Source organism: Chenopodium album, chromosome 1, assembly GCF_948465745.1.
Source record: "Chenopodium album chromosome 1, dcCheAlbu1.1, whole genome shotgun sequence".
Lineage (NCBI taxonomy): Eukaryota > Viridiplantae > Streptophyta > Magnoliopsida > Caryophyllales > Amaranthaceae > Chenopodium > Chenopodium album.
This window is the reverse complement of record NC_137834.1, coordinates 24,024,716-24,041,177: the sequence shown is the minus strand read 5'-3', so window position 1 is coordinate 24,041,177 and position 16,462 is coordinate 24,024,716. Positions and strand designations below refer to the sequence as shown.

General features: G+C 37.3%; 1 protein-coding gene across 1 annotated transcript; it reads left to right on the top strand.

Annotated features, from left to right (window-relative positions):
- Positions 1 to 13,325: 13,325 nt before the first annotated feature.
- On the top strand, positions 13,326 to 16,214 carry LOC145574117 (uncharacterized). Its single transcript, XM_081631888.1, has 6 exons — positions 13,326 to 14,585; positions 14,660 to 14,791; positions 14,867 to 15,187; positions 15,262 to 15,399; positions 15,470 to 15,580; positions 15,657 to 16,214. The coding sequence occupies exons 1-6, from the start codon at positions 13,719 to 13,721 to the stop codon at positions 15,753 to 15,755; spliced, it is 1,668 nt and encodes a 555-aa protein (XP_081488014.1). The 5' UTR covers positions 13,326 to 13,718; the 3' UTR covers positions 15,756 to 16,214.
- The last annotated feature ends 248 nt before the right edge of the window (positions 16,215 to 16,462 follow it).

Sequence of the window (16,462 nt, the reverse complement as noted above, 5' to 3'; positions counted from 1 at the left end):
GGATTTAATCCCATTCCTAAACCAATTAGGATTAATTGGAAGCTTTTATAAGTTTCTAAAAGATTTTAATTATCCTTTTTGAAAAGATAAGATTAAAGAGTTTAAAATTGAATAAAACTTTTCTTTTTGAAAGTCCTAAGCTAATTCTATTCGAATTGAAAGACGTTCAAAGATAGTCAGATATCATTTTCGTGCCTCATTTTTTTAATCCAAAATCTTATATGGTTGGATATCCCTTGAAATTATCTTTCCAATGATATATTATAATATCAATTCCGAGCTATAACGGAAAAGATATTAATGAAATATTAAACTCTATCCAAAACTGACACCGTCCTACTATTTTGGCTATATAATTTATTGTACAAAATATTTTAGTCTGATTTTAATTGAATTAGAAAGTAGACTTCAACAGCTTTCCAACGGCATATTATTTATCTTATTTAGATTTATGGATCAAAAGATATGATAAAAACAAAAACCGCAAAAACTGCTGTTTATCGCAAGAGTATTATTCCAATTCGAATTCTTATCTTTTCTTAATTCTTCAACCCTTCTTGTTCCTTACAAATAGAGGTCATATCACCCATTTTTCAATGATCAACAAGCTTGATCATCAAATCATTTTCTCTTCCTCTCTTTTACACCAAAAATCATTCTCTCTTCTCTCTCTCTCTCATATTCTAAGCCTTAAACCAATATTCTTAATTACAACATTTTTTCCTTAAGCACTCCAAGGAGTCATACTTAACCCGAGGTTCCGTCCTTAAACCAAGGCGTGAAAAGTATAATTAACTGAGGGTTTGGACCAAATCAACTCTACTTTTTTTTTATTTAATTGTTTCATTTTGATTTATTTTTATTGAAGTTACTAACAGTTTATTCATGATGTAGCAATTCAAGGAAACGCGGAAAGTGAGTAATTAATCACTTAATTACTCTTATTTTCATTCTTATTGCTAGTATCATGATTAGGTTAATTTATGATTTGATTTGACTAACAATTTATTGTGAATTGCTTCCAATATTATTGTTTATTCTATTATATTTATTGATCACAATATTGCATGTTTAAAGGGAATATGTAATTGAAAATCATGCCTAATAAGATAATTTGGACGACTTGTTTAGGTTCCTTTTTAATCTTGTTATTAATTAAAGTGATCACTAATATTTTAGAATTATATGTTGCATTAATATTAAACCAATTTAGCATAATAATAGTTTGGAGCAAATTGAATATTTTGTTTGCATGCCTTTGAGATCGCATGAATCACTTTTCACTATAAGAATCGAGTAGAGGCCAATACGGGCGAATGTGACTCCATGACTTACTTCGTAACCTCATTCCCGATCCTTCTTTCGTGGTTCCGAACCATATGGAGTTAGTAATCTCATGGATTATGAATGGGGTGTAACCTTCACGGGTTAATCGTTGTTGCCTTTGTTGTCCCTTTATCATGGTTTCTTTTTATGATCCGTGAACGGTTTACAAGTTCCTTAAAAACTTGTTGGCGGCTCCCTACTTTCCTTGTCCCTAATCGTATATGTCAATTCCCACTTCCTAAGAGTGCCAAGCATATTCACAACATGCTTAACGTAGGCGCACTTCGAACGACGCCTACACTTATCAAAATAAGTCTCTCGGTGTTGTCCAATCATTCTTCAAGATTCACTTCGTGGATCTTGATTCCCAATATGTACTCAACATCTCTAAGTCTTTCATATGGAAATAACTCTCTAACCACTGCTTGACTTATTCAAGCATTGATTTGTCATTTCATATGAATTGTATTTCATCTACATACATGACCAAGAAGACCAATTGCTCCGACTAAACTTCTTGTCTCTACAAGATTCCTTATCGTTCTTTGAGGAAATCAAACTGTTTGATTGCCTTATCGAAACAAATGTTCCAACTCCCTGATGCTTACTTCAATCCATTAAATGAATTTCTGAAGTTTGCAAAACTTTCTAGGAATTTCTAGATTTCAAGATTCTAAGGTTGTATAATATACATATCCACCATCAAGAACATTTCATGAAGGTGATTTTTGATATCCAATGCTAAAATTCGTAATCGAAATCAGCAATCACTAGAAGAATCCGAATAGGCTTATGCATTTAATAGGTTTCACCCTATTTGTAAGACTATCATGCTCTAGCATATCTTTACAGACATGGAGTCCATACTTGATTTCATGGATTTAAGCCATTTCTTGAGTTAGCACTTATCCAAAGTTTGCTTGTAGGGAATGGGTTCTAATAGGAAAATTTTAGAATCCAACTTTTCTCAGAATTTAAACAAACTGTTTGTTTTGATCCCAAGTAACCTACAATAGGTATGAGAAACAATAGATTATTTTCTTCAACTCTTTGAAGCCTTTCATTCAAGTGGGACGATAGAAACCTCGCTAGTTGAATTAGCTTGCTTCGACATATGATTTATCAAATTTTCTGATTTCATACGTCTTGGTCTCTGATGTAGTGTTAACTACATCCATTTGTTGCTCGTTTCAAATCTCACCGAGATCTGATTTTACTCCCACTTGGCTTTGTAGGAAAATATTTCTTTCTATAAAGACACTATCGCGAGCAACAAACACTTTGTTTCTACGCGATTGTAGCAATAATACCTCTTAGTTTCCATGAGAAAACCCATGAAGAACTATTTGTCTGATTTAGGGTGCATTATGTCATCTTTGGAAACATTTTACATTGATTCCATAACCCTTAATCTTGTTTGGAAAAGATAACATTTGGAACATTTCCAAATCATAACTCTTATGACATCTTTTCTACTACTTTGGTTAAGTTTCCTGTTTAGTATATTCGCAATTGTTGTTCTAATATATGCCCTCAAAACGATATTTGTAAATCATTCAAATTAATCTAGGATCGAACCATGGCAAGCAAAGTTTGATTCCTTCTTCAAACATACATTTAATTGTAATGTTCTTGGATCGTGAATTAATTCAACAATTCCCTTTAGATGATCATTGATTTTTAGTTAAATATTTATCACAACAATCATATTGTGGTGTTAAATATTCATCTCAAACTGGTTTTACATTTCATTTTGGAATTTTGAACGTTTCAATGATTCCAAGCTTTACTTCATTAAGTAATTATTAATATAATTACTTAAATCGTTACTAAAAGCAATGAAATAGTTAAATCTCTTTGCTAATCATTGAACTTATTGGTTCATATACATCGTATGTATGAGTTCCAAAAGGTCATTAGCTCTTTTACCCTTTCAACTAAAAGGCGACTTGGTCGTTCTACCTTATCAAGCATGACCTTTAATTCTCAAGTGATTCATAATCAAATCAAAATAAGAGTCCATCCAATTGTTACTTTGGATGTGAAAATTGGTTATGTGACCTAACCTTACTTTGTTATAAGTAAGTTTACTTTAAATCATCTTATTTTGCTTTTGAGATCTACATATATCAATGTCATAAAACAAAATACCTCATATCTAGCATAAATGAAAACAATGTATTACCTTGGTCATGGATTAACCCTTGTCCAAGCCAAGTAAAAACCAATTCATTTTTCAAATAGAAAACCGAAATATTTTCTCATCAAAAATTGGAATTTTTCTAAAATCATGATAAACTGATCAGAAAATAAAACTATGAAGGTATTTCTGGCCACTCAAAAATTCTAGTGCACCTTCAAGCTCCATTTCCATTGTTAGCCTCACTTGTTTGCAGTTCCAGCGCAACATCGATAATGTTAAGCGCTGCAACTTGATATCTGTAGACACCCAAATGTGTCTCCCCAAAACCAAACCCAGTGATGAATACCTTTCACGTCATTTGATTATTGAACAAAGTGAAAGTGTGAAAAGTCTAGTGATGCGGTTGCTTTTATTAAAATATCTCTCTTTCTGTTTTTGAAAATATACTTGATTTATGAAAATATCCAATCCAATTTATTTTGGTCCATGATAAGGGTCCAATAATAGTGTAGTTGGATTAAGCTCGCAAAGAGTTTTCCAACGATATATTATAAGCCCGATTCAGATGAATAATGAGGAAGTTATGGCCAAAATACTAACTTAGGAACGAAATGAATTTTATATGCGGCCCAATGATCTGGAGGAGAGCCTATTAATTATTATTCCTAAAGTTATTAATTTTTACTTTAATCTTCTAAAATAATCTAGAAGGTTCATGTAAATTCTAATGGAATTAAGATTGATAATTATATTTTAAAGAGTTTTACTTGGAATAAAATAAGTGTTTTATGATAAACCCGGTTTTAATTTGATAAACATGGAATTTACTGCTTAATCATATTTAAAAATAGGGTTCCGCGTACAAATTGCGTTTTATTTCTGACTTAGCGAAAGGCGACAAGCCCGTCGCCAGACGACAAAGTCTGTCGCATGGCGCTGGCTCATGTCGGTCGCGACAGGAGGTTTTTTATTCCGAATGGAAATTGATTTCTTCTCTATCGGTTTCCAGACTATTTTTCTATAAATAGGGTCCTAGACCTCCGTTTTCAAATCAACAATCTTTATTCTCTCTCTCTAAAAGCTAGAAGCTTATTCTCTCTCTTACAAAATTCTGCATACATTAGTTCTAGACACACCTAGCCAAGTTTGAAGTTGAATTCTCCCTAGACGTGAAAGATTGATAATTTCTGAGGGTTTGGTCCCAAATCCCTATTTCAATTATTTTTAATTAATTGTTTGATTTATTATTTTCCTTGAAGTTACTAACGCGTGTATTTTGTTATTAAAAAGAGATACGAGGCATCCAAGTAAGTAATCTAAGTACTTAATTTTTTTTTGATATAGAACCCATGCTTTGATTATTTTAATTCCTAGTATCATGTTAGGGATAAATCATTAATATTTATTGTTTAGTGACATGTTAGGATTTGTTATTAATCTTGTTGGTATCATGCCTAGGATCTTGCTATTATTATTATGCTTAATTGAATTTTTTTTTTGTTAATTATGTTGCTTGATATATTTTTGTTATTGCTTGATCACGCCCTCTCTTGCAGGATTAAAGGGAATTTTTACTTGTAATCACGCTTAATAAGATAGTTAATAATCTTGTTTAGGCTAATATGATTATAATTCAAGTGATTGCCAATTATAGATTTGTTCGTGCATTAATATTCAACCAACATAGATTAAACGGGTTTAGGTTTAACCTATTGATTGTATGTTAGTCAGAAAGCGCACATGAATATGAGAAGAATAAAGTAGAGGCCTATTATTAGGGCAGGTTCAATCTCTTTTAGGTTGGATTTGTTCCTTTATCCCCGGATATCAGTCATGGTTCCAAACCACTATGGATTTAGCTATCTCATGGATTGTGAAGGGGTGTAACCTTCACCCTATGAACGGTTTACAAGTTCCTAAAACTTATTGGCGACTCTTTTACTCTAATTTCCTTCCCTTCGGATGCCACCATGCTTAATTTTATGATCACATTGGAGCTCAAGTGTGGGATGCTTGAAATATTCCCTACAATATCACATACCTAAGTGAAAGTTAAAATGTTTATAACATAGTATTAGGTAACTCTTACCTGTTACTTTATCCTAGTGAGGACATTCTTGTTCAAGCTCTGGCTTATTCTCCATTCAGGTAATTCTCTACATGATTCTTGAGTAAATCAACTAGCTTGAGTGCAGAATCCTCATCATCTTGTGAAAGTTTCTCAAGGTCAAAATCATCATGTAGAGAATGTAGAATTATATCATGAACCTGATGATCTTACCTTTGAAGGGTTGGCGCGAGTGGATGGGACACCGCGAGTTAAAAACTAGCTTCCATGGTTTGGTGAATTCAACATTCTCGGATGTACCCTTTGTTGCACAGAGCGTTCAATCAGGTAGATGGAGCATGAATTCCCAGAGGCTTATGTCCATATGTAGAACACATATGGGTTTCAGAAAAGTAAGAAAAACTCAATCAGGAAGTAGGATCGAGCAAACAGTGCTAAAAACTGGTCAAAATTAGAACGCATATTTCTGGCTCGGTATTGGAGGAACTTGGCGCCAGCGAACAGAGGCCGGCGCCACAATTTGGCTTTGGTGCATGACGACATAGACTGTCGCATGGCGCCAGAGTCAAATAAGTGGCGCTAGACTCTATTTTTTGACGCTAGTTCCTACATGCCTCAGCAGCTTTCTGTGCTCGATAAAATTTTCCAGTTTCGCGCAGCATTATTTCGATCCTAGTTGTGAAAGATATTACTCAAATTTCCTACGTGTAAAAATCCTATGTATTAACTCATTACGGATGGTCTTTCAAATGAGATATTTTTTATGCATATGACAATAATGTTAATCAAAATTACGCACATGAAATACTTAGAACTTTTCAAGTCTCATCCACTCATTCTAAATCATTGCCGAAATAAATTTCAGGAAGTAAAATAGAAATCCTTCCCAGTGGAGTCGCCAAAAAACTGTAGGGAATATTTCAAGCATTATCCCTAGCTTGAACCCCACTGTGATCATACACTAAAGTACGGTGGTGTTCAAAGGGAAATAAGATAGAGCAAAAGAGTCGCCAACAAGTTTTAGGAACTTGTAAACCGTTCACGAGGTGAAGGTTGCACCCCTTAACGATCCAGGAGATCGTCAACTCCAATAGGTCTGGAACCGTGACTGGTAGTTCGGGGATGAAGGTACAAATCCAACCTAAAAGAGATTGAACCTGCCCTAATAATAGGCCTCTACTTTATTCTGATTGTATTCATGTGCGCTTTCTGATTAACATGCAGTCAATAGGTTTACCCTAAACCTGTTTATCTATGTTGGTTGAATATTCATGCACAAATAAAACTATTATTGGCGATCACTTAAATTATAATCAAATTAACCCTAAACAAGATTATTAATTATCTTATTAAGCGTGATTACAAGTACAAATTCCCTTTAAACATGCATAAAAGGTGTGATCAATCAATAAATAATAATAAGCATCAAGCAACACAATAAATCATAATAATAATCATCATAATAATAATAATCATAATATAATAATCACAATTAAAATAATCATGTCAAAGCATAATATTAATAGCAAGATCCTAGGCATGATACTAACAAGATTAATAACAAACCCTAGCATGTCACTAAACATCAAAAACAAATATATAGCCCTAACATGATACTAGACCTGGCAATATTGACCCAGACCCGATAACCCGACCCAAATGACCCAACCCATGACCCGAAATCGACCCGAAACTAGTGACCCAAAATTGACCCAAAACCCTAATTAACCCGACCCGACCCATACCTGACCCGAAGTGGAACTGACCCGACCTTGACCTGAAACCCAAAATGACCCAACTCGAAACGACCCGACCTGAGATGACCCGACCCAAAGTTGACCCGAGACCCAAAACGACCCGAACCGAAGTTGACCCGAGACCCGAAGTTGACCCGACCCGAAAATGACCCGATCTTTAACTTCTTTTAGTAAATAATTATATAAGTTATAAAAAGTTTATATTAAGAAATTATACATTAAAATAGACCTAACAATATCTTACGTGACTACATTTACTTTCATATAATAGCTAAAATAGATGGTCAAAGTGAGATGTGTGAATAGTGCAAAATGTCAAATCGTTAAGAGTAATTTGGGACGGAGGGAATATAAGAATAATTCAAAGAAATTATTACAACAATGACAATGATAATAAGAGTACGTATTAAAACTAAGATCAATAAGAGAGTGAGGTATAACTCAATTAGTTAGAGCATCCCTCTTAGTTTTAGGAGATCCTGAAAGTGATTCTCAATCTAAAGTTCTAAACACAAAAAAAAAAAAAAAAGGTTAATAATAGTCAAACAATTACTACAATCCATGAAAAAAATAGCCTAAATAAATATAGTGAGTTTTTCGTCAAAAAATAAATAAATATATATATAGAGTTGAATTTAACCCAATAAATCACCCGAATATGACTCGACTAGAAGTTGACCCAACCCGAAGTTGACCCGAAAATTGGACCCGAAAATTGACCTGACCTGAACTGACCCGACCCGAAAATTGACCTAACCCAAACTGACTCGACCCAAACTTGACCCGACCCGAAGTGTTGACCAGATACCCGACCCGATTATCAGTCGACCCGAAATCAACCCGAAACCCGAAATGACCCGACCCGTCCCGAACTTCACCTGATAATCTTTTGACCCGACCCGAATTGACCGGACCCATACCCGACCCGAATGACCCATTTTCCAGGTCTACATGATACTAACTTGAATGTTAGGATGAGAATAGGAAGCATCGCAGGAAACACAATTGTCATATTTGATATTAGAAATTATAGTTATTACCCTAAAAATGATACTAGGAAGATCAAAACGCCCTAACATGACATTAGGAATCATAATAACAATCTAAGCATGATTTCTATATCATAATATCAATAAAACAATCAAAACACTTACTTGGATGCCTCGTATCTCTTTCTAATAACCAAATACACGCATTCGTAACTTCAAGGAAAACATAAAACAATTAAATTAAATAATTGAAAGAGAGATTTGGGACCAAACCCTCATAAATCAAAACCTTTCACGTCTAGGGCGAAAGTAACTTCGAATTATGCTAGTGTAGGGAATATTTCAAGCGTTACCCCTAGCTTGAACCCCACTGTGGTCATACACTAAAGTATGGTGGCGTCCAAAGGGAAAGAAGATAGAGCAAAAGAGTCGCCAACAAGTTTTAGGAACTTGTAAACCGTTCACAGGGTGAAGGTTACACCCCTTAACGATCCAAGAAATCGTTAACTCCAATAGGTCTGGAACCATGACTGGTAGTTCGGGGATGAAGGTACAAATCCAACCTAAAAGAGATTGAACCTGCCCTAATAATAGGCCTCTACTTTATTCTGATCGTATTCATGTGCGCTTTCTGACTAACATACAATCAATAGGATTACCCTAAATTTGTTTATCTATGTTGGTTGAATATTAATGCACAAATAAAACTATTATTGGCGATCACTTGAATTATAATCAAATTAACCTTAACAAGATTATTAATTATCTTATTAAGCGTGATTACAAGTACCAATTTCCTTTAAACATGCATAAAAGGTGTGATCAAGCAATAAAAATATCAAGCAACAAAATAATAATCAATTATTATAATCATCATAAAATTATAATCATAATTAAAATAATAATGTTAAAGCATAATAATAGCAAGATCCTAGGCATGATACTAGCAAGATTAATAACAAACCCTAGCATGTCACTAAGCAATAAAAATCAAAGCTTTAACCCTTACATGATACTAACATGAATAAATATTAGGAAGAAAATAAAAGGCATCATACTTTTAATCATACTTGATATTAAAGTTACCCTAGACATGATACTAGGAATTTATTGTTGTCACCCTAAACATCAAATTAAGGAAAACGCCTAACATGATACTAGGAATCAAAATAACAATCTAAGCATGATTTCTATATCATAATATCAATTAAACCATTAAAGTACTTATTTGGATGCCTCGTACCTCTTTCTAATAACAAAATACACACGTTAGTAACTTCAAGGAAAATAATAAAACAAGCAATTAAATTAAGTAATTGAAAGAGAGATTTGGGAGCAAACCCTTAGAAATTAAAACCTTTCACGTCTAGGGCGAATGCAACTTCGAACTTGGCTAGATGTATCTAGGTCTTGTGAATGCGGAATTTTATAAGAAAGGTGAGTTTAGAAAAGAGAGAGAAAATTTTTAGCTTACAGAAAGTTGATGATTGTAGATTGGAGATTCTATATGAGAATTGATGAAAATTGATGATTATTGATTGATGAAAACGGAGTTTTTAGGAGGCTATTTATAGAGAAAATTAGCCAAAAAGATAGAAAAACAAACTAGAGTTCTGACTCAAATAAAACTTGATTAGCGCAGACGGTGGCAATTAGCGCCAGGCGCTAAAGCTAGCGCCAAGCGCCAGGTGTAGGGAATAATTTCAAGCTTTTAAAATCCCACTATCTTGAACCCCATTGTGATCATACACTAAAGTACAATGGCGTCCAAAAGGGAAGAAGATAGAGAAAAAGAGTCGCCAACAAGTTTTTAAGGAACTTGTAAACCGTTCACGAGGTGAAGGTTACACCCCTTAACGATCCAAGAGATCGTCAACTCCAAAAGGTCTAGAACCAAATAAGGGTTCGGGGATGAAGGTACAAATCCAACCTAAAAGAGATTGAACCTGCCCTAATAATAGGCCTCTACTTTATTCTGATCGTATTCATGTTCGCTTTTTAATTAACATGCAATCAATAGGATTAACCCTAAACCTGTTTATCCATGTTGGTTGAATATTAATGCACAAATAAATCTATTATTGGCGATCACTTAAATTATAATCACAATTAACCCTAAATAAGATTATTAATTATCTTATTAAGCATGATTACAAGTACAAATTCCCTTTAAACATGCATAAAAAGGTGTGATCAAGCAATAAAAATAAATATCAAGCAACATAATAAATAATCAATAAATATCATGACAATAAAATTATAATCATCATCAAGATAATAATAATCATAAAAATAATAATCATAATAATAATCATGTTCATGTTAACATAATAATAGCAAGATCCTAGGCATGACACTAACAAGATTAATAACAAACCCTAGCATGTCACTAAGCAATAAAAATCAAATCTTTAACCCTAACATGATACTAACAATAATAAACATTAGGAAGAATATAAGAAGCATCGCAACAATCATATTTAATATTAAAAATTACCCTAGAGATGATACTAGGAATATCATAATAACAATGTAAACATGATTTCTACATCATAATATCAATAAAAACCATTAAAGTACTTACTTTGATGCCTCGTACCTCTTTCTAATAACAAAATACACACGTTAGTAACTTCAAGGAAAATAATAAACAACAATTAAATTAAATAATTGAAAAAGAGATTTGGGACCAAACCCTCAGAAATTAAACCTCTCACGTCTAGGGCGAAGGCAACTTCGAATATGGCTAGGTGTTTCTAGATCTTGTGAATGCGGAATTTTGTATGAAAAGCAAAGTTAGAATTGAAAGATGAAGAGAATGATTTAGAGAATGCTAAAGAATTAATGATTGTTGATAATTGGTTGTAGATGAGAACTTGTGAATGAGGAAAATTGGTGAGAATTGGTGAATGAAAACGGATTTTTTAATACGATATTTATAGAGAAAATCAGCCAAAAAGATAAATTAGACAAAACAGAGTCTGACGCTCAGAATACAGAGCTGGCGCCAACCCTGGCTAGCTGGCGCCAGGCACCAACACTAGCGCCAATGGCTAGCGCCAGGCGCCAGGCGCCAGGCCTGGTTCCAGGCGCCAAGCCTGATTCCAACGCGTTTTCAAAAATCCGATAAGTTTACCGTACTGGAGGATAAAATAATATAATTTCCTCGAAAATGCTATTTGATTTTGATCAAAACTCTGAAAAGTCAACAAAAGTCAATTTATCAATGCTAATCGAATTAGGAATGAAAAGAACCTTCTAGAAGAATCTAGAAGACTAAAACCATTCCTAATTGCATTAGGAATGATAAATCATATTAGGCCCTCCCCTAGATCATTTGGCCGTACATAAAGCTCACATCGGGCCCAGTTTAGTAAATTGGCCATATCTTCCTCAATATTCTTCGGAATTGGGCTTATAATATATCGTTGGAAAGGTCTTTGCAAGCCCCATCCAATTACACTACTATTGGAGCCATATCATGGACCAACCAAACAGGATTGGCTATTTTCTTAAAATAAGTTTTCAAAAATAGAGAGAAGAGAAAAGAAATAAAAACTTTCCGCAACACTAGACCTTTCCACACTATCGTTTCATTCGATTATGATTCGACGTGAAAGGTACTCATCACTGGGTTTGGTTTTGGGGAGACACAAATGGGTGTCTACAGAAGCCCCCACTTTGACTGAGTTTGGAGAAACACAAGTTTCGAAAACAAAAGTCAAAGTATCGATAGGGACGGAGAATGATTCAGAACGTTTTGCGATCCTAAATCAATCTTGCAACGCCGATACCTGCAAACTAGCGTTAGTTAAACAGATAAAAGAGTTATGAAACGCGTATCTTGCACCGTCGAGCACACGTCTCTGAAAGTAACCGATTGTTTTGATGACCTCTTGCAAGATAGAGAATGCCATCCCGCTTGAAAACCGCTATGCCTGTAACTGCTTCCAATTTTAGAAGATTGCTTCGCCTGAAACGATCCTCCTCCGCATTGATAATATTCCACATCCAAGGGAATACCATCAAAGATTATTCCTCTTGAAACAATCTCCATCTGCATTGATAATATTCCACATCCTAGGGAACACCATCGAAGATTATTTCTCTTGAAACAATCTCCATCCGTATTGATAATATTCCACATCCTAGGGAATACCATCGAAGATAATTTCGCCCGAAATTACCTCCAGTTGTTCATGAAAACTTTTCTCAAGCTAGGGAATGCTGTCGAAGATATCTTCTCTTGAAGTCACCTTCACTTGATGCGATAATTTTCCAAAGGAAATTACCGAAGATCCACGCCTGTCGATCTTTAAAAGTTCGCCTAAACTTTGCTCCCGCTATGCCTGTACGTCGGTGCTTCCGTTGCTTTGAACCTGTATGTCGGTTCTCTTTTGCTCTTGAACCCATATGTCGGTGCCTTTTTGCGCTTTTGAACCTATATGTCGGTGCCTTTTTGCGCTTTTGAACCTATATGTCGGTGCCTTTTTGCTAATGAGCCAATGCTTAGGCGCTTTAAGCTAAGTGAGACGATCTCTTATCATGTCGATCACTTTATGTAATCAAGCCGATTACTAAATCAAGTAAAATTGCTTAGAGGGGCTAACTGGCGTACCAAGGAACCCAAAAATATGTTGCAGAAGACTAGCTCAACCTCACCAGGTGGCTGGGTGCTTTAGCGTTGCTGAAAAACCATCAGCGCCACCTTATTAGCATTAGCGCCAGGCGCTGATATTGGTGCCATGCGCCAAGCCAAATTTGTGACGCCAATGCATAGGGCCTAGCGCCAGCACGGGGATTTCCTTAAATACCCCCTTCCTCTTCATTTCGCTGCTTTGCTCGTCGCGAAATTGCTCGAAGAAACCCGAAAGCTTCAATTGCTCATTGCTTGCTCGTTTCTCAACCGAATTCGCTCAAATTTGTTGCAAATCAAAGCTCTTTTTATCTATTTTCCTGATCTATGTAAGTTTTCTTCAAACTCACATCAGTTTTTATGAATTCTTGGCATGTTTATTCACGAATTTCATGAAAATTCGAAATTTATAATGCTCAATTTGCTTTGTTTGTCAAGTTTTATGCCATGAAATTGCTTGATTATGTTTGTATATTGCCTTGGGAGTAATTTGAGACTTGTTTGACTCAATTTGGTGAAGAAATGAGCAATTTGCCATTGTTGGACCTCTTAAGGTCGTGAAGAACAATGTGACTTGTTCTTGATATTTTTGCTATCAATTCTTGTTCAATTTGTCACAATAATCACTATAGTGTTGCAAGAAATTGTTTGATTACTTGAAAAGTACTGTCATGCTCAATTTGAATTTGTGCTCTGTTTTAGTACTACGTACTCTGTTTTTGCGAACATAGTATCATGCGGCTAGGCGAACCTTAGATACTATAGAACCTTAATTCATGATAATTTTGCACAATGTAGCATGGCTAGACAACGAGGCTCGGGTTCACGGTCCCGAAACACTAGACGGGAGCATGAGCCTGTAGAAGATGACATCACGCCTTCCACTTCGCTTGGTCGACTTCCAGAGTGGGATGAGCGGACCTTGTTCTTCGCCACTGTCCACCATATTTCTGAGAGGGTGAGACAAGGTATTGCGCCCGGGAGGACACGGCATCACGGCTCTGGCTGTGATGGTTTAGGCGATTTGTACAGGATGTACATCGCCAGGGATCTTGAGACGAGACTCCTACGGGAGTCTTGCGGACTAGCTACTCTGTTCGAGACCTCCAAGGCTATGGTTGCCTCCAGCGGGGGTCACCACGTAGTGCGTTCTTTGGTGGAGTTCTTCTGGGACACCACCAACACCTTCCATTTCCCCTGGGGCGAGATGATGGTCACCCCTACAGACTTCAGTCTCATCACAGGACTGGAGTTCACTTCTGTGCCACTGCCGTTTGACAGTGTAATCGACGTCTTCTCTTCGGAGGTCGAGGAGCTGTTGGGGCCGATCGTTATTCGGGCCCGAGCTGAGGTCGAGACGACTCAGTTTAGTGCTAGAGGAATTCGCCGTTCGACGCTGGCAGCGACTCTTGATGATGATGCGACCACCCGAGAGCAGCGGGTGCGTATCTTTGTGCTGATGTTGTTGTCAGGGAAATTCTCCCCTGACAAAGGTAGTAGAGCGTTGCTTTACTACCTCCCTACTGTCCGTGATCTCCACCGGATCGGGACTTATGACTGGGCCAGCTTGGCCTATGCTGACTTCGTTCGTGCGCTGAGGGACTCATGTCGACACCGGTCCTTTGGGACGAACGTTGCTTTGTCTGCCTTTTGGAAGGTCGTAGAGGTAAACATTTATTCCCTATAAAGTTTAGCTCTGCATATTAGTTAGCATTTGCTCACACTTTTAGCTCTTTGTAGATTTGGTTCTACGAGTACTTTCCTTCTGTTGCGCCGGCGAGACTATCGCCGCGGGGATTTCTAGTGAGCGCCTCTTTGGGCGGCCACCATGTGGACATGTCCACTACACATGTCCGGAACCGGATCATCTCGGTACGACTTTTATTGTTTATCTTGCTCTTCCGCGGTGCTTTAGATGTATTCTTGCCTGATTGATGCTTTTTATAGGGACCTGAGGTGGTATACCGGCCGTGGGGCGGTTGGACAGTCCCAGGGTTAGCCGCACAGTACTCTGCTGAGCGTCGCTATTTTCTGGGGACTTATGGAGCGGTCGCGTACTTAGGAGAGAGGGTCGCTAGACAACATTCCTCTGATGTCTTCGTCGTTCCTGCTGCTCCACCACATCATATGTTTGATGAGGCGCGGTTGTCGAGCATGTTTGAGGGAGCTGGTACCCCTTGGCGGTCCCATGTGATCCTCGGGCGGTGTTATCCTGAGGAGCTACTACCTTTGTTAGCTCCAGCCCCCGTACCGGCTGATGATGTGAGGGTAAGATTTTCTTAGCTTTACTTTCCACTAAGTAGCCCCCATGTAATGTTTTACTGACCTTTTTCTTTTATCAGGATGGTGCTACTGAGTTCGTGCCACCCCGTATGTCCATCCACTATCAGGGGATGTACGGGCCGATCGAGGAGATGATTTCTCCGGCTCCCGAGGGCGAGCGCTTTGTAGAGCGGTCGATTCCTCGCCACCAGACTAGAGTAAGCCTAGTTTTTTCAGAATTTTTGTGTTCATATATCATGCATTTTTACTGACTTATTTCTCTGACAGTTTACACGCGAGGTGGTTTCGGCGATGGCACGATGCATAGATGCCTTCCGGAGCCAGCTCGTCCGGATGAGGAACGCGGCCACTTGCCGTCGGGATGACGTCATCCGAGAGGTAGCCTTTCTTTACTCATTATTTTTGCATTGCTGCTTCAATTTTATTTTGTTTCTGATTTAACTCTTTTTTGCAGGGCCAGCCTATCGCTTCTCACACCCGCACGAGACTTGAGGGGCGGAGGGATCCAGCGAGGTCCAGCTCGAGACGTCGTCGCACTTCGTCAGGGGGGTAGAGGCGGTCGCTCTAAGGCTGCTCGAGCTGATGTTGCAGAGGGCTCGGGATCTTCTTCTGAGGGTGCTCACGCTGCACCGGTAGGAGAGGCTACCTCGGCTTTCAGAGGTGGTGGGATGTACGAGGTAGGCTCGTCATCGCAGCACCCTCCGCGGCCTCAGCCTCAGGTTGATCCTGGCTGAAGTGGTCCTATATTGATTCTTCCTCCTCCTACGAAGACTGGAGCTGGAGCTGGAGCTGGTGGAGAGGTGACTACTCGTACGGCGCAATTTTATGACATGATGGGCCTACGAACTCCAGCGCCGTAGTTTGTTCCCGTGTATATTTTATTTTGACTTTTTTTTATAGAACTTTGCCTTAGACTCATTATTTATAGACACATTTTGTATATTTATGCTATTATGAGTTTATTTACTGTTGTGTATATGTTTGTGTGTGCAAGAAAAGTGTGACAATTACTTTGCGCAAAAATTCCGTCATTTTTATTATTGGTGGAGGGTATCCGACTCTCTCCCCCAAAAAGAAAAAATAAAAGAAGGAAAAAATCGAATGAAATGTTGGGTGTTTGGAATTTAATAGCTATATTTAATTAATTAGGAAAAATGATAGAAAAGGATTCAACAGAGCCATAAAGTCATTAACCGACTCGAGTTTAGTATTAAAAACGCAAGTTGAGGACGCGCGGCTGGTCTGATAACTTGGCGCCAG